General features: G+C 34.2%; 1 protein-coding gene across 4 annotated transcripts in view; it reads right to left on the bottom strand.

Annotated features, from left to right (window-relative positions):
- The window catches only part of MTF2 (metal response element binding transcription factor 2), a 58,712-nt gene that overhangs the window by 7,654 nt on the left and 24,229 nt on the right, over positions 1-26,829 (bottom strand). For 2 of the 4 annotated variants that reach the window (XR_006780399.2, XM_045801775.2), the window contains exons 2-11: positions 19,030-19,228; positions 18,823-18,904; positions 14,894-14,989; positions 14,557-14,657; positions 14,017-14,165; positions 11,401-11,496; positions 10,434-10,502; positions 9,488-9,611; positions 2,496-2,563; positions 822-992 (exon numbers count right to left, since the gene is read on the bottom strand). Coding sequence is in view for 3 of the 4 variants with exons in the window: in XM_045801775.2 (XP_045657731.1) it covers positions 822-992; positions 2,496-2,563; positions 9,488-9,611; positions 10,434-10,502; positions 11,401-11,496; positions 14,017-14,165; positions 14,557-14,657; positions 14,894-14,989; positions 18,823-18,904; positions 19,030-19,228 (1,155 nt within the window). In the remaining variant the exon portion in view is untranslated. Of the gene's footprint in view, positions 1-821; positions 993-2,495; positions 2,564-9,487; positions 9,612-10,433; positions 10,503-11,400; positions 11,497-14,016; positions 14,166-14,556; positions 14,658-14,893; positions 14,990-18,818; positions 18,905-19,029; positions 19,229-26,829 lie in introns of all 4 variants that reach the window. The other 2 variants (XM_087866107.1, XM_045801776.2) reach the window with 2 other exon arrangements.

Raw genomic sequence — 26,829 nt, 5'->3', positions numbered from 1 at the left:
TCTCCGAAGGGCATACAAAGATATATTTTTGAAGGTTCAGTCTGCTTACATCTTTAAATAGCTCCCCATCACTCTTAAAAACAAACCGAACTCCTCTATATGACTCTACATAATCAAGCCCCACCCAAACTTTCCAACACCTGATGCTACTCTCTAGCCCTCATTCATACTTCACTAGTCTGAGTTCCTAGAATATGTCTCACAGCCTTCATATTTGTTATTTCCACCACCTGAAGTAGTCTTCCCTTTGTTCTGCACATTGTTTGGTTAGTCTCATTCTTTGAGTTTCAGCTTAAATAACATCTTAAATAGGCCTTCCTTAAGCCTATAAGTAGACTGCTTCACCTTTATTCAAATAGTCTAAATCTATATGCTATGTCCTAGATGGCACTAGCATGACTTGTAATTATTTTGTTTATCACCTTTCTTCCCCACTATACTGTAAACCCCATCAGGGCAGAAAGAAAGTCTGTCTTGTTTGTTATTATATCCCCAGCACTTAGATGGTAAGGTGCTTGATAAATGGAATGAATAAATGGATGGATGGATGAATGAGAAATGAACAAACAAATGAACAGGCCAGTACTTACACTGTCTAACAAAATTAATAGTACTTATTCCTGGAAAGCCTAAGAACTAAAATAAATAAACATCTAACTTAAATTAACTCTTTGTACCTTGTCTAAGCAAGAAATTATAAACAGGAAAACAAATCAAGGTAACTGCCACTTGAACTTTCAAATATACTAATGAAACTAAATAACACATTTTTAGTTACAAATAAGCTAAAGAGAAAAACTAAGCCACAGATCAACTTTTACCTTGAATCAGATATAGGTTTGGATGCCTTTCTGCCTTTAATTTTAAATTCATGGGATGTTCCTTCAGGTTCTTTCTCTGCTTTGAAAGCCACATTTGGTGGCACAGGAGGAACACGAATTCGCAACCCAAACAAATGCTTCTTCTTCTTTATTTCTTTCCCAGACATAAACCTAAATTTTTAAAAAAATTAACTAAAAATTTAAAAACTGAACACATATACATGGCAGACCCTAACTCACAACTTTCATATATAAATCCTTTATACATGAAAATCCACCCAATACTACAAAACTTGCTTTTCCCTTTGCTTTCCCTGATTTTTATCTGCTCCAGAGCCAATCCACAGTAGGATATAATAGGGGAGTAAGGAGGGAGGGATAGGATCAGAAGGGAGAAGAACACATGTCCACTTCTAACTTTTTAAAAGAAGAAGAGTAGAGTGGTGTCTTTTTAGTCTTAAAATGTGTTTTTCCATATTTCAGTATCATCTATTTAAAAGACCTCAAAAAAGGTTTAGGAAAAGAAGAATTCTATGTCAGAGTGGAGAAACCCTGGTCAAAAAGTAACAGGTGTTAGCAGGGGAAAAGAGAACCCAGTATGAGAGGTCCAAAAAATAAAAGGAGTGTCTAGTGTCAGATCTAGAATTGGAAATAGTGTGGAGCAGAGTAAAGTTATTTCAGTGTGTGTTTAGGTCTCTGAAAAATGTTCTCCATAATTGTTTCCCAAAGTCATCAGGCTCTTTATTCCAAAACACCCCACCTACCTTAGTTCTACTAGACCCTGCCTAACCTTAAGAACCACACTACCAAATGCTTGGAATATTCTTCCACTCTTATGCAGGTTTGAGAAAGTGGAGCTCCCATTTCTATCGTAACAGGAATAGATGTATTTCTGGTACCCTAAAGTGGATTACAGATTTCACATCCTATAAAGTATTTTTACCAGCACAGGAACTACTCAGGCACTTTATGGCTTTCTGAACTGGCCTAAACATCTAGCTAGCCTTTAGTAATCTAACATCTTTAAGGAGGGAAAGCTGTCCAGTTCAAAAGAAGCAACTTGCTACAAACAAAAATTTTATAAAATAGCTTAATGGTTGGTTAGAGCCAGCCTATACACTTAAAAAATTTATTTCTATTGCAATTTTTATGTATTTTTAAGAAATGTAGATATGCTGTTTTTTTTAAAAAGGAAAGCCCTATATAAGAATATACCAAACAATAATCAATTGTGAAAAACTTAGTACTAATACTACTTTTCTGTAACTGTTAACAATAAACCATAGAAGATCTCGTGACTATTTTAAAACCAATATTCTCTACAGTATTTTCCACTATCGTGTGTATTTTCCCAAAAGCTAAGATTTTATTTTCAGGAGACTATATTATAAAAACAAGTCATTACTGAATATGATTTTCAACTGAACAGGCCAAATTCCCCTGAGATATTGGTATGCCTGCCTCCCATCCACCATTCCCAGAGGATTGCTCTTCCCTTCTCCAACTCTTGAGAATCAATGTTTTACTCTGACTGAAAAAGAACAGGACATTAAAAAGCTTAAAATGGTTTGTACTAGTTCTAAACACCAATCCCACAATCCTTAAACAATGCCATTATTCCTTATACTTACTAAATGTCTCCCTCATAGGGATACACAAAATAAATCAACTTACATGGTCTTGTAATCATTTAATGCCTCCAGAACATGCTCATATCTTTCAGATTTTGGTGTGTCTGCCAGCTGTGAAGTATCAAGAAACAATTTAACGCACTACAATTTCATCAATTAGTAATATACAGGTGCTAGACAGAGGCAATGTGGTGCAGAAGAAAAGTGTACTGACTGGTAGTCAGAAGATATAAGTTCTAATTCCAGTTCCTCACTGACAAGCTGCATGATCTAAGGCTTGTTTTCTTATCTATAGAAAGGGAAGTAAAAATCCTCCTCTAATTACTGTACTAGTAATTATGTGAATCAAACGGTATGCCTGAAAGAACTGTAAACTGTAAAACACTATAAGAACGAGATTTTGTTAGTCATTAAATTTATTTTAACTCTATAATCTGAGGAACTAATATATTACAATGACTTCAATTAATCATATATTGGTTTGAGTAGTTATTATTAGGGAAGGATATAAGAAGTAATGAGAAACATAAATTTTATTTTCCAATACTTCTAATATTAGCAGAAACCAATAATCCTTATAACTGAAAAATTCTGTGAAACTGGGGGTGGAGGGGGTTCTTTTCATAAAAGTTATAGACGTTAGCCAGCCCTAAAACTCAAAATGTCTGTTTTTTTTATCATCACAAATCATTTTAAAATCTAAATATTCAATTCTAGAAAATATCATTTTGCTCCAAAAGGGCCTCCTTAAGAGTCATTTCTGCCTCCTCTTCCAAGTTTAAAGACTGGGGCCCAATAGCAAAAAATTCTAAATTTTAATAAAAGGACCATTCTCAGTTAAAGCCACAAAAACTTAAAAAAAAAAAAAATCCAGAATATCATAGCTGACTTTCAAGAGTACCACCAGTATGTTCTTTACCACTGAAACTTCCAAACCTCAGAACTGCTTCACGTAAAAAGAGTAAACAAATCTGCCAAAAAGTACGTTGGAGGTAGAAGAGACTTACAGAGTCATCTACTCCAACACTCTTTATTCTACAGATTAGTTAACAGATATAAAGGTTAAATGAAATGCTCAAATTCACATGGCTGATTAGTCAGAGAGCTAGAATTTGAACCCAAGTGACAATAAGTCCATTCATTCAACATTCACTAAGAGCCCACACTGTGCTAATGCACTGGGTGCTTTCAGAAAATACGAAATGAAATGGGACGGTCTGGTGCTCAAGCCTCTATACCATATCACTTCCTCTTACTGTAATTTCGGCAGTGTTCAATGACAGGGAATTTCTATTACAGAAGAAATAACAGAATCAGACCTTAATGCTTGAAAGACATGTAATTCAAGGTTCCATCAATACTTCAATCTCTTTTGTAGTACTGATAGGCATTCAGCCTTGGTTTAAATATTACCAATGATGAAAGCTGATGAGGCACCCACTGAGGGAGCCCATTTCATAGGTGGACAAAACCTTCCCTCCTGGAACTCTTCTAGTCCTCTTTTACAAGACAGTTCTTCAAATATTTGATAGCAGCTATCATGTCTAAGTATAAAATTATGGCTAAGTTTAAGATTAGGTTGAAAGTTTTTAGCAACCACATTATGTAATTATTTCATATTTAGCTGTGGCTAACTAATTCATTCCACTCTTCCTCATCCCCCACCTCCCCACCCCAACTCCAAAATCTTATCGGATAAACTGATCAAATCAAGTATTCACTATCATACACTGCTTCTTCTGAACTGGATGGATGTATATTTAAGCCTAAAAGAAGAACTCTGTAACTGTTTTTAATTTGTTTTGTTTTCAGGTCAGTGTTTGAGATAATCCTTTCTCTTGATTCTAATTTAGGGGTAAACACAAAGACACAAACCTGTGGTTCTCCATTAGAATCTCCCTCAAAAGTATTTCCAAGCCACCGAATGCTTCTGTTTCTATTATTCAACTGGTTATATACCCATTTTTTTTTTAAGATTTTATTTATTTATTTGACAGAGAGACAGCCAGATAGGGAACACAAGCAGGGGGAGTAGGAGAGGAAGAAGCAGGCCTCCAGCAGAGGAGCCTGACGTGGGGCTCGATTCCATAATGCCGGAATCACGCCCTGAGCCGAAGGCAGGCGCTCAACGACTGCGCTACCCAGGCGCCCCTATATACCCATTTTTTACTTTTAATTTTAATCAGTTCAAATTTCAGTATCTAATATGAAATTCAGTTACACTATGTCTATACTATGCCCATAGCATTTGACATACCAGCGTGGCTAAACATATCAAAAAAAGAAACAGGGTATTTAATATGACTTATTCTAATAAAATAGTGTTTTTCCTTATTGCTTTTTAAATCTTCACACACCATATATCTGAAAACTGTGCTCTACAATTTTGCTGACAATCAACAAAACTAATTTCTCAAATCTATTCCTTTTTTACTTTTTGAAAAGCACAATGTACTCTCTTCTTTTTTTGATACTTGCTCTATACGGTTCCTCAGAAATTTAATCCGTAAGTTCCTTCAGCACTCCAAAACTATTTTGCATAGAACTATATGGCCCTTGGCCATTATGGGGCCAAGGGATCCCCTTCTGTATTTTGAAGACTCTAAGTACAGATATTATAGTTTAAATCAAATAATCTGTACTAAAAGAGCATCATATTCTAAGTCTGCCATCTGACCTTGAGGTTTATATTATATATTGCTAACATAATAACCATTTTTGTTCCTTCCACCACAGACACTAATCTCACATTATTATGCTTTTACTTTTAGAGTTGTAAATTTCTGTATACACAAAATGCTATTAGGTATAGTTATAACTCTTCCCTTCAATAAAATACATCAACACTGAATTAACCAATATTGAATTCCATGACGCCTAGGCTTAAGTACACAAAACAGGTTAAGTAACTTGTTTGCCAAACCTATACGCTGTATGTTGATAAGAAACACTCAAAGCCTCAAGTATTGCTGTTAATCATATTTCTTATAATTTTCACTTAAAAATATTACACCACCTCTATTACACATTTTTTCTCTACCCAAAACACTGTATCTGCTACAGTATTTCATTTAAATGTTATGCCTTCCTCCCTACATCCTTCAAAAGGTAGTACACAATACACTACTCTATGAATTTTTGGGGGTTAAAATTTAAGATCACCGTTAACAGAAAAGTAGGTTGCCTTATAGAACTAGGATTTCAGATCACGTTAGGAATTAAGGACAAATGATAATAAGAAGATTCTGAAGTATGAATATCTCTTTTTAACTCTCAAAAGCAATCCTCATTCCTCATCCTGAATAAAAACCTTAAGTAACCTTTATTTGGGATCTCAAATATTGCATTACATATTTTTACTATCTCAAAAAAATTACAAAACAATGGTTTCTCAAATACCTACATTCAGTCTATATAAGGCACAAAGTCTCAAAGATATAAAAGAAAGTAAACAAAAATCACATAAGAAAACAGGATACAGAACTATCATTATGTTCCAATATGTTCTAAAAGTTTCAGCTTGGGGCTCCTGGGTGGCTTAGTCGTTGAGCGTCTGCCTTTGGCTCAGGTCATGATCCCAGGGTCCTGGGATCGAGCCCCACATCAGGCTCCCTGCTCAGCGGGAAGCCTGCTTCTCCCTCTCCCTGTGCCCCTGCTTGTGTTCCCTCTCTCTGTCAAATAAATAAAATCTTTAAAACTAAATAAAGTTTCAGCTTCTCTTCACAATCCTGAAATAACCAACTAAGAAAAAAAAATATGATAAATAAATGTTAAATTTACCTTTCAGTATGAGAGGATATACTCTCCAAAAGAAGTTATAGCATTTCCTTTATATATATTTTAAAAAAAAAAAAAGCACAAAACACTAAACAGATACCACTGATTCAATTAAGATTGCTCCAAGTAACTAGAAACTGAAATAAGTATTTATGGGACTTCCAAAATAGCATAGAAATACCCTTAACTTTTGGCCAGTGTTATCATATATAAAATTTAGTCCTAATTCAGCTCAGAAAATAAATGTAAGTGCCTCCCTATGACTAGTGTGTCCATATATATTCCTAAACCAAACGCCATAAAACTCTCAACCAACTTCTCAAGTCACCATAACATTTTTTTTGCTTTACCCACATGGAGGAAAGAAACTTCACACTTAAGAGAGAGTTAAATCACAACTATTTTTGTTTTGTTTCATTTCCGAAGAGAAACTTCTAGAGCAAGTGCTTATGTCATATAATCAATAACATATATAGTAAGAACCAATGTTCAAAACGATTCTTAAGTATTCACCCAATAACCAACATATTTAACATACAATTATTTCCCACGTTTTAAAAGTAATTAAAGCTATCTTATAAAAAGATTTTTAACACAAAAATATTTATAAACAAAAAGGAAGTTTTGTAAACCTAAATTAGGATGAGGTTTGCAAATTGACAAAACTCAATTTGCAATTCAATTTCAGTTAACCAAAGATATACTATTTTAATAATCTGGAGTAATCCATTATTTGTATTATCTTTGTTTCTATTATCACAAACATTTAAAAGTAAACTAAGTGAAAATTAGTTACATATAAATGTTACAAATAAATGATACAGGCTGGCATAAATTTTATGGTCTCTTTATTATTAAAATTTCACTGTCAAAATCAATTATAATGACAGTATAAAGATATAAAAGATTAGTACAGAGAATTAAAAGCTGAACTTCCATCTGTAAATATTTGAGGATGGAATGACTAATCTGAGTATTTTCTTTAATGCAGAGAAAAAGCAATGAGAAATGATTAGAAAGTCACTTGTTCTGATAATAAATTTGATGGCTCCAAAAAATGGAAACACTCCTCAGAAAAGTAAAACTTTTCCACTATAAAGTTTTATTAGAGTATAATGTTGTTCTTAATTTTTAAATTAAAAAAAAAATTCCATACTGGCAAAGAATAAGAAATTGAGTTGAATGAAAGCTACAGAAAATGAAAACATGTATCTACTAATAAATTTTTTGGTATGTATCATAAGTACAGTCAGAACTAAGATACCTGAGATTCATAAACTGAATTCATTTCTTAGAAACCGACTAATTGTCTAAATAGTCTAATTATGATTTCTGTTTTCTATTTTCAACCTCTTGAACAAAATCTAAATATCATTTTTTATTTTAATAAAAGATGGCATTTTAACTTGAGCTTTTATACTTGTGCCCACTGTCTACATGAAATAACTAATACAGAATTTAATTACGCAAAGCATAAAATGTACTAAGAATAGAGATGTATCTGCTTATGAAGTGCTGAAGGAACCTTGGCTAGAAAGAAAGCATTTTAAAAGAATATGTAAGTATTAAATATTAAGATGACTATAATGAACACTATAGCCACTAGTGCCTTATACTTACTTTTTTTTTACACTTACTTTTTTTTATTACTAATCAGTTTATTAAAATTTGTCAACTTTGTAAGTCACTTGTTTACTCTCAGATTTCATCCAGAAAAAGCATGTAACAGAAGAGTGTTGTGTTCCAACTTCTAACACTCAAAACATCTTAGCTCAATTGATTTTAATAATATCTTTGATTTTAAAAATCTAAGTATCCTGCAATGTTTGTTTTATATTTTACACAGCTGATCTACCACAAACAAGCTTTTAAATATGCATTATGTTCTCCGTGATGCCCCATAAAACCCCCAAAGCAACCTAAAAAAACCACTATCCTATTTAACATGAACCTTTTTTTTTTTTAAGATTTTATTTATTTATTTGACAGAGTGAGACAGCCAGCGAGAGAGGGAACACAAGCAGGGGGAGTGGGAGAGGAAGAAGCAGGCTCCTAGCAGAGGAGCCTGATGTGGGGCTCAATCCCATAATGCCGGGATCAGGCCCTGAGCCGAAGGCAGACACTTAACAACTGCGCCACCCAGGCGCCCCAACATCAACCTTTTATATATTGCCCCATGTCTAAAAGCTACAAAAGCAGAAATTCTTCCTAAACTTCACTTTAGTTTACACAACTTTTACCTCGTCAAAAAGTAATATGTGACTAAAATTCACACATCTAATTCCACATATTATAAAACAAAATTTTTTATTTAAGCAAAGAGTAGTTAGGGGTGCCTGGATGGCTCAGTCGGTTAAGCATCTAACTCTTGATTTCAGCTCAGGTCATGATCTCAGGTTGGTGAGATAGAGACCCAGAGTCGGGGCTCAGTGCTGGGCATGGAGCCTGCTTAAGATTCTCTCCCCCTATCCCTTTGCCCCTCCCAAGCACCCCTACTTTCTCTAAAGGAAAAACAAAACAAAAAATAAAACATTAAGCTAAGAGTAATTAATATCTATATTGTAATAATTCAAAATAAATACTAAAAACAAGTTACCTATTAAAGTTATTTTAGTTACTTTCTTTGTGCTTGTCTATTAGTTTCAAAATCTTCAATGAACATGCATTAACTTTTATATTGCTTTTTTTTAAAAGACTGTAAACCAGCATGAGTGGTTAGACTTCGCAAATGAAAAGCAAAATGAGATGTAGGAATGAGGGGGATAATCTCCAACTAGAATAGCTTTACTCCCTAACTCATTATTCTAACACTACTACTGGGTACACCCCCATTCCTGGAAGTCAAAGATATATATATAAGGGAGTACCAACAAGAGAGGAAGGAAGAGTGTTGGTTATATCTCTTATATTTATAAAAACTTAGAAAAACAGGAGGAGGAACCTTAAGACATGCAATAATAAGGATTTCAATAAGGATTTCTCCCTCCATTCTATCTTTATAATAATTCTCACTTCAGAAAATAGAAGAATCAAGTTATTTATTTCCTCCTTTTGCATTTTTCCCTGAGTCAATAGGCAATAAACAGGAGGATGAGAGGGCTAGTCCTGATATCATCAAAGTAACTTCTCCCTGAACTAAAAATAAAATTCTACTTTAGATGTGTGACTTATACATGTATCTTAGTTGCTTTAAACAGAAAAAAAACAAAACAAAAAGGACATCAAGTAGCTAATGAAATTAGCTCTAAGACCACTTACCTCTCCAGGATGCAATCTATCCCAGTTTTCATTAATGTATGTCATAAGCTCAAGTTCAGAATCAAAGTATTTCTTCTTGTGAATAACACTTAGGTTGTAAAGGCATAGGTGTGCTATATCTACCCTGGAATCCAAAAATAATCACAATATACAAAAACAATATTTTTGGTTATTGTTAAGAAATCACATTTAAAAAAATAAAAACAGCAATTAAAAAATCCAAAGTGAAGTATTTAGGTGAGCAGAGGGTCAACAGCGTAAGTCATATTCATAATATAATAAATCGTTACATATGAAAATAATTGGAAAACACTAAATATTTGCCTATACTGAGTAGTAAATATAAACCAAAATGTATTTGAGTAATTTCTTAAAATACATTCAAAGAGGAAGTAATTAAGAAAAAATAACTTCTAAAAATTTTGCATTTCACCTACATATAAGCCATAGAATAGATCATATTTTAACAGACTTTATCTGATTCATGAGTTAAATCTTATCTTTCCTAAAATACATAAAGCATTTAATAAAAATTTCTAAGTACTTACTATAAGCATTTTATCAGAAATCTCCCAAAATTCAGCACACTTCCCATGCCCAAGAATTACACTAAAGCAGAAACCAGCATATTTGGTATAAGACCTCTCTCTTCTACTGTATGCTATTCTGAAGGCCCAAAAGAATTAAAAACATGAATAAGAATTTTGAAAATCTAAAAGATATGTGAAGCTACATTTTATGCATTAGAAAATAAATGGCCTTGCTATTTCAGCAATAAAACTAGATAATCTTTAGTGAAATGACATCAGGTTTCAGGAGAAATAAAGCGAGGCATAAAAAAAAGTAAACTTTTATTTAAACCAAGTTAACGTATACAGAACATTTCATCCTGTAGGTTTAAGAATATGGCCCTTTATTGCTCCTTAACAGAAATGTCCATACTTACCACTGTAATGGTAGACGTTTGAGGTATTCTGGTCCAGAACTGCAGACAGAGCAAATAAATGTATAAAACCTTAAGAAAAAAGAAAAGTTACATACTGAGTAATCAAAGGTATACATAAATTATTCAACAATTAAAATTAATATTCAGCAAGTACATATCCTACAACAGATGAGTGATACACAAAGCAAAATATAATATGAATTATGACACTGTGATTTAAAGTTTTTCAGTAACAATAAATAATGAAATAGTTCATGTATGGGAAGCAAAGGCAATTTTTTTTTACTCATTAGACATTCAGAGTTCACACAGACTCATACACAGGTATAGTTTACTAATGGCTTGTGTGTACCATGAATTGTGATGGCAGCCCCCATGTACAGTGTTATATACAATGCTCTAAGCAATCTGGTAAAATAAAAGGAGATAAACTGATCTTCCTAAATTCTGAAAGACAAGAAGCAGCACAATCCAACATTTAAACCCAGGTTTTTTATGCCAAGTTCAGTGTTCTTTCACTTTTCTTCCTAGAGCTCTCTGCTATTCCATTCTCCTAATCCAGAAAGCCCATTAAGTCTGCTTTTGTAAATTCTTTAGATCGATGAAGGTGTAAATTTTGTATTAAGGTTCTGTGGCCTTTTCCAATTTTCTGTCACAGGATCCCTTTGAGGTTCTTAAAAGGAAGGTACCAATGGCAATAGTTTAGAGCATCGTGGGGCAATAGAAGCAAATATAATCACTGATCAAATACTTAAAAAGTGTTCTGGAGTAACATATAAAAGCACAAAAGTTATGTGTATTTTAAAATTATGCATAATTTAAGTGTATCATTCAATATTTTCCCTCTAAGGCAACTCCTTCACAACTCGTTGTAATTATATTTAGAAATCTGAAACTGCAAACATAACTACAGTATAAAAGCTAAAAATATATATATCAATTGGTAAAGTTCAAGTGCCCTTCTTACCTGTCTCCAAATAGCATTGGCTTTTGAAGGCATTGCACACAAGCCTCGTGAAACCACTGCTTACATTTGCAGCATTGTAGCATCTTTAAATACCAGCTATAAGAAAAAAAGTTAAGATTAAAATTACTACCTTTCGGGGTAAAGTTTTTTTTAAAAAAAGCAAAACAAAACCAAGTGGCATTATCAAAATACAGTTATGATTACACTATGACATTTCTGCTATATTTAACATTAAATTTTTTCTTTCCCAAAAAGATTACTGATGATCTCATCCCTCCTTTCTTATTCACCAGAACTTATAAAGCCTGGTTCCTAGACTAGTAAAGAATCTCTGTCAAAGAACAAACCTAGGATTTTTTTTCACATAGACTCTCTACTAATCTCCCCCGAAAGGAGATTAGTTTCAGAGGTTACTGATGCATACAGTTGTTCGCCCAATATACCCTAATAGTCATAGGCAGCTTTGTATCTTCACTGTGCTTCCATTATTCTTGTCCATTATAATGAAAAGGAATGGAGAATACCAACTTCATATATAAATCTGGTTAACATAATTATAAATCTAATCAAAGATTCTATTAGATGTAAAGGCTTTGTGACAGGTTTTATTCTTTTTCAGAGAGCTGAAGAAGCTAAAATTGAATCTCTACCTAAGGATATCCTCTCTTTTTAGCTAGTACATGGTTTTGATATACTGATATCCTTATTTGCCACCCAAATAATGCCTTTTCTTCCAATAATTATTTAGCTCAAAAAGTCAGTCCCCCATTAAGCCATATATAGGCAAAGGCAAGAAGACTGATATTAAGTAAGGTTATTCATTCATCAAAAGACTAATAAATACTAATTATGTTCCGGGTACTTAGCTAGGTCCTCTGCTAAAGTTAGAGTGGCTAACAATATCAAATACAGTTCTCCTGGTCATGACACTTAACAATGAATGATCTACTTCATAAAATGTCTATGATGGTTTCTACCTATTTTGAGTAATAACTTTAAACCAAATGCTAGGTATAAATGAGAAAGGAAAAGATCACTCTCTATGCTTATTCACTGTATCTCTTTTGTAAGTGATTAAAGAAACTAGACAAATGTTTCTTAAATCTGCAGGTGACCAAAAACTAAGAACTGTTATAAAAAATGTTAAATCACAAATAAAAAATTCCATTAGAGATTATGCAGAATAAAGAACTAAAAATTCATTTATCCATATATTCATTTATTTGTGTTTCATCACTGAACAACTTACGTCCCAGTCACGGTAAACTTTACAGACATTTTCTATACATGCATTTGAACAAATAATATGTTAATGACAATGACTGTCATTTAATGACATTTAATGACAATGACTATCCCAACATTCTCCTGAACAGCACCCCTGTCAGGGGACCTGAGTAGCTCAGTCGGGAAGCATCTGACTTTGGCTCAGATCATGACCTCAGGGTCCTCCGATTGAGCCCCGAGTCTGGCTCCCCACTTGGCAGTAAGTCTGCTTGTCCCTTTCCCTTTGCACCTACCCCTGGCTCATGCTCTCTCTCTCTCTCAAATAAATAAAATCTTTAAAAAAACAAACAAATAGCACCCTTGTTTTAAGAGAAACACTGAGGGATGCCTGGGTGGCTCCGTTGGTTAAGCATCTGCCTTCGGCTCAGGTCATGATCCTGGGTTCCTGGGATTAAGCCCCACATCGGGCTCCCTGCTCAGTAGGGAGTCTCCTTCTCCCTCTCTCTCTGCCTCTCCTATGGCTTGTCCCCCCCCACCTCAAATAAGTCAATAAAATCTCTAAAAAAAAAAGAGAGAGAAAGAGAGAGAAACATGGAGTCTGAGGAAGGAGGACACAAGAAACCAATAATTACAATTTAAAGAGTGAAATATGATTCACTAAAATTTTTTAAATGTAGTACAAATACATGATGTACAACTTGGCTTAATATGAACTTATACCAAAAAAAAAAATTTGGACGTATTAGTTGACCACCACAAACCCAAAATGAGCAAAAAAAAACATAAGGGGACAATCCAAGAAAAGTAATAAAGAGAATCCTTCCTTGCAACAACAGAAGCATAACAGCCCAATTATATTGTGAGACTACTCCTGGAATTCTCTAATTTTCTAATCATTTTCTAACCATAACACCATATTTCAAGAGTAACTTTCAAAACCTGGAGAGCAACAAAGACAGAGGTTAGAAGTCATGTACAAAGTATGTTTAATGGTAATGGAGATTTCAACCTGGAAAAAAACACTATTGGTATGAGTCACGGGAGTGAGAAATAGGATTGTTGGATTGAATTATTTTAAGAGTTACCTTCTAAGAGAGATAAGATGTATCTGTTTAGTTCAAAAGAGCAGAACTAGGACCAGTGATCAGAAGTTAAAGGTAAATTTCCAAACATTCTTTGTTAGAACTCTAATTCACTTATTTAGCTAACATCTAATGATACAGATGAATATAATTATGGCCTCAAATTTTCTCCCCTAATTTTCTTTATTGACCTCTTCAAGCCTTTACAATTCACTATCGGTATCATTCCCACACCACAATCGATAACAAAAATAAAGATTATGTAAACAAAAATCACTTAAAGGGCATGAAATAACTATTTACTTACTCTCCAGGGCCTCCACAATAGCAATAACATTGCTGGACATTGGTTTTATGACCTGCATCCCATTCAAGGTCTGCCACACTATAGGGTAATGTCTGCTTCATGACTTGCAATGCTTTGGCATTTGGTCCTTTCTTAAGCGCACCACCCCTCTATATTAGAGGGAAAAAGTTATTTAAACGAATGAAGGATAAAATTTTAAATACAATTCTTTAACATAAAAATGCTTCTGAAACTTCATAAGAAATTTCCACTCTAAATTTCTTACCATATCACAAACTGTTTGACTAATAATAATCTTTATTTATTTTGTTGTCTTTCAAATTATTGCCCCAATTCCAAGACCACTCACTATCAGAAAATAAGTGCAAGGATAGCTGCAAGTCACTTTAGCATCATTAGTCAAACAATAAGCCTCACCTCTTTCTACCCTGCACGAATTGCTCATTTCAGTCACATAAACTTTCAACATACACAATCATTACGTTGAGAGCGCCTTACAAATTCCATTTAGGGCTTCAGCCCAAAACACTTAAAAGATACCTTTGTTGTTGTTGCAAAAACACACTGTCGACAGAGCCATTTTTCATCTGAATCAATCACACTGGAATCAATATGAGGTGTGTGACACAACTGATGATATCCTTAATATCAAAAAAAGCATAAAGCAAATTCTATTTTATTAATAAATACTGCAACACAATTTCAAGAAGGCATTTTAGTACTCTTCTCCTACATTAATATATTTACAATTGATGAATAAATTTATGATAACAGCTTCAAGTTACCAATGCAAAGTATTTTTAATCATTAATCTTCAACAGGAGCATTAAGTATGTAATAAAATTTTTCCACAAGATTAAAAGAAATCAATGCTTACCTTGGCCACACTTATCACATATAACCATTTCATTGGGAGCTTCTGAATACTCTTCTTGACATATTGTACAGACCATTTCCCCACTTCCAGTGGCTCCTAAAATGTTTAAAATATACATTAAAAGACAGCCATAACGAAGAAGTATTTCATATACCAAAACTACTTATTTGACTCAGTGGGTTGCCCATATTGGCAATGTTTATTCACTGAATCATAATGATTTCTTCTCAAGGCAAAGGACTATCCACAAAATGCTATCTCTATGTTCCCTGTGTCCTTCCCACCTTTAACTTAAGATACCTAACTACCTACATTGATAATTTAACCTGTTTTTACAGCAGAGAGCATAATTTAAACTGCTCTCAGGCAAGATCCTTTATTCGCTTCTAACATTCCTACTCCCATGAAGGGCAAGGAAATGGAATGTTTTGTGAACACTCAGAACTAGTCTTCAGAATACACATCTACCTATATACACGTATTCACTCACCCTATACTGTCTACCATTATGAGACTAAAGTAAAAGGGCAAAGCAGATATGTCGATGACTTCTTTCTCTCTGGATTCAGTACATTTCTTTTTATTTACTGACTTATGAAAGAAGGTGAACCCCAATTACTTAATCTCCAGCTTCAGAAATCTGGAAATACGGTGTCCAAAAAAGTATCCTAACAAAACCTCAGTGCAAAAAAAGTTAAGGTGTTCCACACTTATTAATTATATTCTTAACTTTATAGGTAAATTATTTTTTTACGCATTTTTACTCTAAAAACAATTTTATTCCATAAAATTTAGAGTATGATTTTAACACTCTAACATCATTATTCCCAATATTCTCTTCTCCTCAATTTCATAAACTACATGGTATATTCATTTGCCAACAATAATAAAAATGTACCATTCTGTGCTATCAGCCAAGTACTGTTAGGCTCTTGGCATATATTATTTTGTTTAATTCTACAACTTATTACGTAAGTATCTTATTATTATAGAGAGGAATTGAGGCTCAGAAAGATAAAGTAACTAACTCAAGGACCCTCAGAAAGTATCAAGACTAGGATTCAAATCCAGATATGCCGGAGTCCATATTCTCTCCACTCTGACATCCTTCCTTTCATCGATATTTTGTAGTATTTTTTTCTATCAAAAGTATTGCCCACACTGCTATTTTCAAAATTATAATTTCTAACAGCTGCATAATATTCTATCCAGTAGAAATAACCAAATTTACTTTATTACACCTCTACTCTTAGATAGTAAGTTACCAAGTTTTTTGTTTGTTCATTTTTTGCATTTTTCCTTGTTTATTTTGGTCTCTTGTCCTCTCTCCCTACCTCTCCCAGACTTTGTTTACTTCCTTGTACACTTGGAAGGAAATGGCCTCCATAGCTTCTGAGTTTATGGCTCCGGTCAGGAGAGCAACCAGATTGAGGCTGGCACCTCTCAGTCCAAATCAGCAATTCCCTGAAAAAGGACCGATGGCCCCAGGTTTTATCTTACATATATCACATTTTTTGCTGTTAAAACTACAGTAACTATTTTCCACCTAGCACTTGTACTTTTGAATGATTTCTCTTGAATAAACCGCTCAAACTGAGTATGCAGTATTGATTAAAGAATATAAAACATTAATGCAACTGTTAATATCCAAAATAAAAACTACCTTCACAGAAACAAACTAATATGACTCCCTCTACATTTTTCCTTATTTACATAAACTTTTTAAAATAATCTTATTTGGGATGCCTGGGTGGCTCAGTCGGTTAAGCGTCTGCCTTTGGCTCAGGTAATGATTCCAAGGCCCTGGGATCAAGTCTCACATCCCTCTCCTTTCTCAGCGGGGAGCTTGTTTCTCCCTCTGCCTGCCACCCCCCCTGCTTTATGCTCTCTCTCTGACAAATAAATAAAATCTTTAAAAAAATAATCTTATTAGACAGATGAAATTAGTCCAATTTATTAAGTTATTATGATTTATATCTATTACTAGCAGGTTTCTTATAGGAAGAAAATTACTACTCTCCACATTGAAATCTGCCATAATGCAGTATTCGGTTTCACTTCCTCATTCTATATCAACTCCAATTACATGTGCGCTACTTTCAAGGTGCTATGAAGAGTTAAATAGGGGTGCCTGGGTGGTGCAGTCAGTTAAGCATCAGACTCTTGGTTTCGGCTCAGTTCATGATCTCAGGATCGTAGGATCGAGCTCTGCATCGGGCTCTGGGCTCAGGGCAGAGCCTGCTTGAGTCTCTCCCTCTCCCTCTGCTCCTTCCCCCCATGCGTGTGCACGCTCTCTCTCCTGTCTCTCAAATAAATAAATCTTAAAAAAAAAAGGTTAAATAGCCAAGAAGCAATTCTTTTTTATTTCAGTTCTGATGATAATAAAAAAAAGTCAGTGACAAAAACAATCACAGACCACTGAACTGATATACTGAGTGTAACACATGTTGGACAGTACCCTTCACTTTCACAATTTTCTGTATGTACTACTGGCTTTCTTCTTCCTGTCTGGAAGGAAGGAAGGAATGTTTAGAGGGAGGAAGGAGGGAAGGAGAGAGAAAAACAAATAGATCTATATTTAACCTGTAAGAACCTGAAAAGTTGAACCATGAAAAGTTCATAGGGGAACAGAAGCAGTATAACATGTTTCAGTCCTATGACAAAGACCCATGTTTACAAACTAAGAAAGAAAAGATAATTCTGTATGTGGGGTAACAAGATCTGCTCAATATAACTACTGTTGAAGATCTTCTATCCTTCTATCCCTTTTCTCACTGACTCCTCAATTTCAGATTCAAAACATAATTTCAGAACTTTAAACTGATCAGTCCCAAGAACTATAAAAAGTTTCTCTTGAAAGACATTTTACTAGAGTAAGAGCTACTGAGTTCCCCACCTAAGCCCCAAATACCAACTGTGTACACAGTAATTAGAACATTCTAATTATTTTACCAAAACTTTCTTATTCTTTACAAAAATTAAGAATGAAATCAAGAAATAGAACACAGTAGTAACATATCATAGAGTTCCACTTGGGATTCAAATTAAAAACCCAATCACTAAATACTTTAGAAAGGTATCAACCCTTTAGGGAAAGAAAATTTACATCTCCTTTCTAGGAGATATGAAACACGGGTCTTAGTGCAGGCCTATTAACTCAATTAAAAAAAAAAAGTAGAGCTTCGGTGTGCAGCCAAAATCCTCAGATTTTTAATATTTGTTATTTATAAATCACTTTTCATAAGAAATACCTAGAACGACACCTTTATTTAGCAGATTCAAAGGGCATACAGCTATTACAGAAATATTACAATAATAAAATAGAAAGCATTACAAAAAACATACCTATAACCAAACCAAGGCATACCTGTATTCACTTCTACTTGCACACAAATATAGCCTCATTTTCCCACCTAAACATTAAACCCCCTAATTAAATGGTCATTTCAAATCATTCTTATTAATGAATACTTCTAGTACTCTAAGCCTGTTTAATAGGTCCTAATTTCCCCCAAAACATCTGGCAAATAGTATGCTCTCAATAAATATTAGCTCTCTACATTACTTTTACCAATATAAGCAAGTAACAGTTAAGTTGAAGCCCAAAGTGTTACTCATATTAGTGTCTAAAAATTTTTCTTCAAAGTTATTAGATGGGCCCTAACAATAGTTCATAGACGTGCATCACTGATGGATCTGTTCTTTATCTCTACTGTAACAAGAATAATTCCTGTTCTTCCAGGGTTTATGACATAGATTATAAATAACTCCCTGAGGACGATGAAGAATGAATTTCCTCAAAAGTGATTCTGAGTTACCTCAAGATATTGTACTCAACGACAAAAAAAAAAAAAAACACTAGAAAATGACAGGCTAAAGAATATCAAATTTTAGTGTAAATCATGTTCAAGAGAAATAGTAGCACCTGCCTGTTTGAATGTCCTTCCAGAGAACCCAGGATTTAGAACTGTCTTCAAATATGATGAAGCAGCTCTGTTTCAATATGTTTATCTGAAATACAGAGGAATATGTATGGTGATTTCTTTGTAAGTCAAAAACATGAAGTGAAATTTAAATTTGTAATTATTAAAAGTTTACTGCAAAAAAACAGCAAAAAAAATATAAAGGTAACTTGCCTTTTTGATAGTTCCAAGATAAAACAAGCCATCTGACCATCTAGCTAGGACATCCTGACCCTCTTCAAATTTACATGCTGGCTTTTTGACTTTATGTCCATCCTGTAAAGACAGCTTGGTCAAGGATGTTGGGGTCTTTTGGTTTCGACGTAAAGGAGACCGCTTGTGGACCAGTGAATTACCTGCCCCTGTAGAGTCTCTGTTTAGGAAATAAAGGACAATATATAAGATTAACTTACTTGTAGAGCTTATTTATATACCAATGATATATTTTATATATTATTCAAAAATTTTGATTTATTAAAAACCTTAAATTGAGGGAAAATATAATAGATACCTCAAATCACGAATACTCTCCAGGAACAAATAACTTTAAAAGAAAATGATAGCTGTTCTCAAAATTCATTCAGTGCCTACCCTTACTGAGACAAGGATTCAGCAATCACTCTAAGATCACACATATTCAGGGCAGCTATTATCAAAATAATAGCTCTAAGATGAAGTGGGTAAGCCATGGTCATGAGCAAAGGATGCCTTAAATCTCATGAATGTGTTTAGATAAACTAAAAGAAGTTACATGGCACAATTTCATAAGCATAAAAAAAAAGAGTAAAAATGATTATGCCACAAGTAGTAAAAACACAGTAACCAGTGACTTTGGGGTAGTTGGGTATATTCAACTTATTGGAAGAGGAGTCATGACCTCCTTATAGAGAACCACTATTGAATTATGTCTTGTTTATTGATGAGAATGTGTCCCAAGTCCCTCAAATATAAAGACCGGGAGTTTAAAAAAATTAAGAACCACCAATTTCACAAATCATACTCAAATGAGAGGTATAACATCATTTACATTTTTAAGCAAAAGACTCCAAAATTATGTATTTCAAAATTACATTATAATTTGTATCTTAGTAATTCCATAAACAGGATAGCGTAACCACAGCATAACTACTATCAACTTTTTCTCAAAGGTAACAAAGCACTGTCTGTTTGGTTTCATTTTCTTAACTTAGAGGCTTTACTAATTAAACATACAACAATATATAAAACTAGATAATAATTCAAAAGTAGATAGTATAAAAGTTAAGTAAAAATAAAACAAGTGGGAAAGGAAAAAAAATGTTTCAATACCTAGGGAATTGGGACTACTTAATTTCAATACCTAAGAATACACAAATTCTAGGAAATTCTGTCATAAGCTTCAACATGAATGAACCTTGTGCTAAGACACTATGCAAAGCAAAAGAAACCAGACAAAAAAGAACAAAAATTATATAATCCCACTTATATGATGTAACTAGAGTATCAAATTCATAGAGAGGAGAGCAGAATGGTGGTTGCCTAGGGCCAGGAGGAGGTCGGCATGCAGAGTTAGTGTTTAAAGGGTAATAGAGTTTCGGTCTGAAAGACACACTACATTTTTTTTCAAATTTTTATTTAAATTCCAGTTAGTCAAAAAATAAAATAAAATAATATAAAATAAATTCTAGTGAGTTAACATACAGTGTGATATTAGTTTCAGGTGCAGAATTTAGTGAATCATCACTTACATATAACACCACTTCACAACAAGTGCCCTCCTTAGAAACTATCATCTATTTAACCCATCCCCTGACCCCCTCCCCTCCAGTAATGAAAGACATACTATATTTTAAAAATATCCAAAGGAATAATGACTGATATCTTCCCAAATTTGCTGAAAAACATTAATCTACACATCCAAGAAGCTCAACAAATTCCAAGTATGACAAATGGCAAAGTGATCTATACCCGGATTTACCACAATAAAAATGCTGAAAGAGAGAAAGAAAAATAACTCATCATATACAAGGAAACCCCAATAAGATTAACTTCTCATTAAAAAGAATAAAGGCCAGAAGGCAGTGAGATCCTATATTCCAAGTGCTGAAAGAAAAAAAACTGTCAACCTAGAATCTTATACCCAGCAAAACTGCCTTTCAAAAATGAAAGCAAAATAAAGATAATCAAGGATAAACAAAACTGAGAGAATTTGTTGCTAGCACAGCCACCTTACAAGAAATAATAAAGGAAGTTCTTATTAAGGTTGAAAGCCAATAATCCAAAATAGAAATACAAATCAACACACACACACACACACACACACACACACACACACACACAACACTGGTAAAGGTAACTAAGTAATTACAAAGTATAAATGCATATTTCTTCTAACTTAAATATATGGAACAATATGCATATAATTGAATTATAAGGCCTATAACATATTTGACAATAACAGCACAAAGGAGGTAGTGGGAACAAAACTGTATTAAAGTAAAGAAATGACACCAGATAGTTACATCAACCCATAGGAACAAATGAAAAACACCAAAATGGTAAATAAGAAAGTAAATATAACTGAAGCATGTCACTTCAAGGAAATATCTGCCAAATACTCAGGTTAGTCGCTGTTTCAAGTAAAATTGGTATTCCATGAAAAAGCTGCTATTTCAGCTGACAACTCAATGACATAAATATCCTATCTATACTTCTTATTTCATCACACATGACATTAAAAATCTAAAACTCAGGGGCGCCTAGGTGGCTCAGTCGGTTAAGCATCTGCCTTCAGCTCAGGTCCTGATCTTGGGGTCCTGGGATCGAGTCCCACATCCAGCTACCTGCTCAGGAGGGAGGCTGCTACTCCTTCTGCCCCTCCCCCTGCTCATGCTCTCTCTCTCTCAGATAAATAAAATTTGTAAAAAATATATAACTCAAAGTTAAAATTTAGTAAAAGCAATTTTTACTGTTTCATCAAGAATGTTCTTAAGTGAAATAGGGTTTTCTGTGTGTGCATGCATTTTGGTGGGGTTTTTTTGGGTTTTTTTTTTTACTGACTGCTCAACAATGAAGAATACTGCCTTGTTTCATGCTAAGGCGCACAGTCTGACCAAACACTGTTTTCAAGCCATCTGTACAGATATCAATACAATGAGAAAGGCAAATAACATCTAAGTATTATGAAAATAATTTTGACCTTTCAGACTCCTACAAGGATCCGTGGATCACACTGTGAGAACCACACTCTAAATAAAGGAACATATGTTGCCATATATCTAAATAAAGGGAATATGCCTGCCACAGACAGCTGTGAGGAATGGCATTTAGTATGATAAGGGGTTAAAAGCCTGACAAGATGAGTGCTAGAGAGAAGTAAAAATGAAGAATGAATCTACCATTAATTTTACCAACAGGAGTGCTCAATGCCAGGAGAACCTTCTTTATCCAGACACGAGAACTATTTAATGCCCTCAAATCACAATATTAAAATGATTCTATCAGCAAGCACTTTCTGGAAAACTATAAATCCAGGGGTCACTTGAGGGATTTTGCTTTCCTTAGTTAAAGAAACTAACCAAAGCCTGAGTAATGTAATTAATTACAGATGAAAAATGACTTCAACAGAATGCCAAGGTGGCTACTAGGACCTAGAATCTTTCAACTCTAGACTGGTAAATGTACAAAAATCAAAACTCCAAACATTCCCAGATTGGTTTTATGTATATATAAAAATATATATTTTTGGGGGCGCCTGGGTGGCTCAGTCATTAAGCGTCTGTCTTTGGCTCAGGGAGTGATCCCGGCGTTCTGGGATCGAGCCCTGCATCAGGCTCCTCCGCTGGGAGCCTGCTTCTTCCTCTCCCACTCCCCCTGCTTGTGTTCCCTCTCTCGCTGGCTGTCTCTCTGCCAAATAAATAAATAAAATCTTTAAATTAAATATATATATATATATATATATTCCTTCACCAAATTCTCTTTTTCACGATGGTCTCCCATTTTACTCTCTTAAAATGTTGTAAGGATCTTTGAGGGAAAAGAGAAAACTAAAATTTCCTTGATTCCTTGTGCTCCCTGCTCCCTTCCACTACTCCTCCTCCTTCTTTCCTCCCCTTCACAGCCTAACCTTTGGAGGAAATTTATACACTCTTAACTCTCTCTACTATAGTCTTCCCCATTTATTCTTCAGCCCACTGCAACACATATCATCATTCCCTCACCCAAACACTCCACCAAAAACAGGGAATGTGTCTGTCTTACTTTTATTCACAGTTGTATCCTCGATGCTCTGCATAGGGCATGATACATAAAAGGGAGAAAGGTTATATGGAATTTATATAAAGTTCAAGCTCAATTCAAGAAAAATCTACATTTAAAGAGTTAAATTACTTCTAAAAACGACTGCATGCACGAATAATCTCAGTTCTGTTCTGAATAAACTATAGAATCTAATTCACATACAACAAATACACACCAATCTTATTGACATAAACATGAAGAACATAAATCATATATAAAACTGCATTAATAAACAGGTACTTATAAACAGCGTTTCCTTTTAAACTTTTCTGCCTGAAGAAACTTTACAAAACATAAAGCAAGAAAGTAAAGCAAATGATCCATAATAGCATAATTCAAACATAACCAAGATAAACACTGTACATTTATCCCCGCCCAAGGTAATTTCCCCCATTAATGTCACTGATTACTTCCCTCCTCTCTAGAATGTGACCTTTATTAGGAGCCAAATTAGTTTTTCTAATTTTAGAATTTATTACTTCCCTCTGATTAAAGGTAAACATAGATGGTAAAATAAATAACACAAAGAGTGAAAAGTGAAAATTCCCCCATGCTACTTTCTCCCACAAAAGAACTGTTAATCTTCTCACTTTTCTTATGTACATACCACATACACAGACATAATTCATATAAATGTTTAAATGTAAAGAGTGGAATATTATATATACTGTTCTATAACTTTTCTCACACAATAATGTATCTTGGACAATGTAATATCCATTTATATAAGTATAAAAGTATGTAAGATAATGTTTTCTTCAAATGCTAAGCTACTTTCCAACTACTACCCAAATGAGAAACATTTACTATATTTTACTATTACAAGCAATATAAAGCTCATCGTTTTACATTTTATTTTTTTAGGCAATTCTGCTACTACACAAGATAAATTCATAAAGAATAATTACTATAACAAAGAATATACATATTTTTCCTTTTTGCTGTAGAAAATTACAAACATGCAAAAGCAGACTAAACAAGTATAACGAACCATTAGATATTCACCATCCAGTTTCAATTATCATCTCATGGCCAATACTATTTCATTTAAACACCCCACTCCCCAACCTGTATTATGTATATATTTTAACTGACAATGTCAAATGAAATCTCCAAAAAAGGAGTCTCCCTGACATTACCAGATCGGCACTTCAAGGCCCATTCCTTCACTAACCGTATTTATCCTTTTGCTATTTGACAGACCACACACACAATATTTCTATCTACAGTTCTATTATTATTAGAGAAGGATTTTTTCCATAGCTTTGTTAATTTGTCTGTCTTCTGGAAACAGCAGATATTCTCTGCCTTTTTTTTAAACTGAAATGTTCATCTTTTTCATAATGACTTAAGAGCACTTCATATATTACGAATGATAACATTTTGTTATACATGTTGGAAATATTTTTCCCAGCTCACACACTATAAAAGTGCCATGACAGACTTTCTGATAGGGGGATCAGTACTTGTGGGTGTTCAGTTGACTCTGGTCCATAGCTACAAAGCTGTACCTCTCTCATCTTGCATCCAGGCTAGGTTGCCTTGCCTATTTAAGAAGTCAGACCAGAGAAAATTTAAAGGGAAAACCCAAAACAAATAAAGGAGTTGGTTTGCATGCCCTTTTCTTTTCTTTTCTTTTCAAGATTTTATTTATTTATTCGACAGAGATAGAGACAGCCAGTGAGAGAGGGAACACAAGCAGGGGGAGTAGGAGAGGAAGAAGCAGGCTCATAGCGGAGGAGCCCGATGTGGGGCTCGATCCCACAACTCCGGGATCACGCCCTGAGCCGAAGGCAGACGCCTAACCGCTGTGCCACCCAGGCGCCCCTGCATGCCCTTTTCTTAAACTGTGTATTCCCAACCTGTTGTTGGGTTATGTAAGGTGCTCATGCTCTCCCCAACACCCACTAAATCTCCAGTCCATACGTTTTCATTTTACATGATGTTAAGAGTGTCTATAATATTGTTGCTTCTCTCAAATGGAGTTAAGGTTAAATTTCATTCTATTTAGCAGTGTATAAATTAGTGTATAAATTCAGTGCAGTTCCAATTAATTGAAGCAGGATTTGTTGGGGTCAAACTTTTTATAAAATTTGTAAAATAATTAAAATAAAATAAAATAAAAATCCACAGGATAGTTAAGTCAACTTCTAAAAGGAAGAAGAAAGAAAGAGGGGAACACTCACCCTACCAAATACCGTGACATAGTCCAGAGAAAAACTGTTCTGTACAGGTAAGGAACCGACAATAAGATTATTACAACAGAATAGGTATCTCCAAAACAGTTTCATTTAAGGGAAGTGGATATATGATTAAAGTAACACCACAAATCAGTACAGAAAGGACATATTATGGGGCACCTGGGTGGCTCAGTCGTTAAGCGTCTGCCTTTGGCTCAGGTCATGATCCCAGGGTCCTGGGATCGAGCCCCACATCAGGCTCCCTGCTCAGCGGGAGCCTGCTTCTCCTTCTCCCACTCCCCCTGCTTGTGTTCCCTCTCTCGCTGGCTGTCTCTCTCTCTGTCAAATAAATAAATAAAATCTTTAAAAAAAAAAAAAAGGACATATTATTTAGTAAACAGTATTGGGGGAAATGATTCACTTAAATAGAGGAGAAGCTGTACTCCTAATTCACAATACACAAAAAGGTGAATTATAGATGGATTAAAGACATAAAAACAAATGTAAAGCTTGAAACATAACTAGAAAATATAGAACATTATTATGACAACTGATGAATTATTGAACTTTACATCTGAAACTAATCATATACTGTATGTTAGCTAATTGAACTTAAAAAAAGATGCTTTCTACACAGAGAAAAAAAAAAAAGAATATTGTTATGATCCTGGAAGAGGAGCATACATACCGCAAGGAAAGATCCTGCAAATGTGTTGTTGAAAGCAGAACAAAATTGATAGCACAATTATCATTTATGCAAACTGAAAACATACATATATAATACCATATATTTTACAAGAATATATATAAGGACACAGATTAAATATTTTCAAGTGGGTATGTTAAGACAATTGGTAAGTGAGAGTAGAGATCTGAGAATTGGGGAAACTGGACATGTCCTGACCAGAGACTTGTGATGATGTAGTATACTTTTTTCTATTACTAAGATCTGACTCGACTACATCGGCTCCTCATACCACACAATACAGATTAACAAAGTAGCAGGAATCAAGTTATATTTCCAGAATGGTCACAACCACGATCACTACTTGCTATCTGCTTTTACTATTTGACAACACACACATAAAGAATATTTCTATCTAAAAAATTTTAAAAATTCTATCTATAATACTACTATTTAGAGAAGCATTTCTTCACTGCTACTGATATCCATCTTGAGAGGACTGCCTGGACAAAGTTTCCTCCCTCGAAACCAAATTGAAGACCAGGAGTTCAAGCTACTTCTTTCTTGGTTTACTACTGCCACAATAGGTAAGACCCTAATTCAAGAACTTGGGAACTAGATGCATAATTTAAATAGTGTGGTCTTTTTTCTTTCCCAATTTATACCCCCAGCGAACAAGAAAACTATCTGAATACTACATGGGAGACCACAGGCAGTTAATTTCACCTGTCTGCAACAATCTCTGAGGACTACTATGAGGGCAATATTAAAAAATGTGGGTGAAGGACTTGATAGAGTTTAATTTCTCAATAAATGGCAGAAGAAATATGA

Source organism: Ursus americanus, chromosome 12, assembly GCF_024610735.1.
Source record: "Ursus americanus isolate L20-20 chromosome 12, mUrsAme1.1.p, whole genome shotgun sequence".
In the NCBI taxonomy this organism is placed as follows: Eukaryota; Metazoa; Chordata; class Mammalia; order Carnivora; family Ursidae; genus Ursus; species Ursus americanus.
Note: the sequence above shows the minus strand (reverse complement) of the source record. Positions and strands in the feature narration are given on the sequence as shown.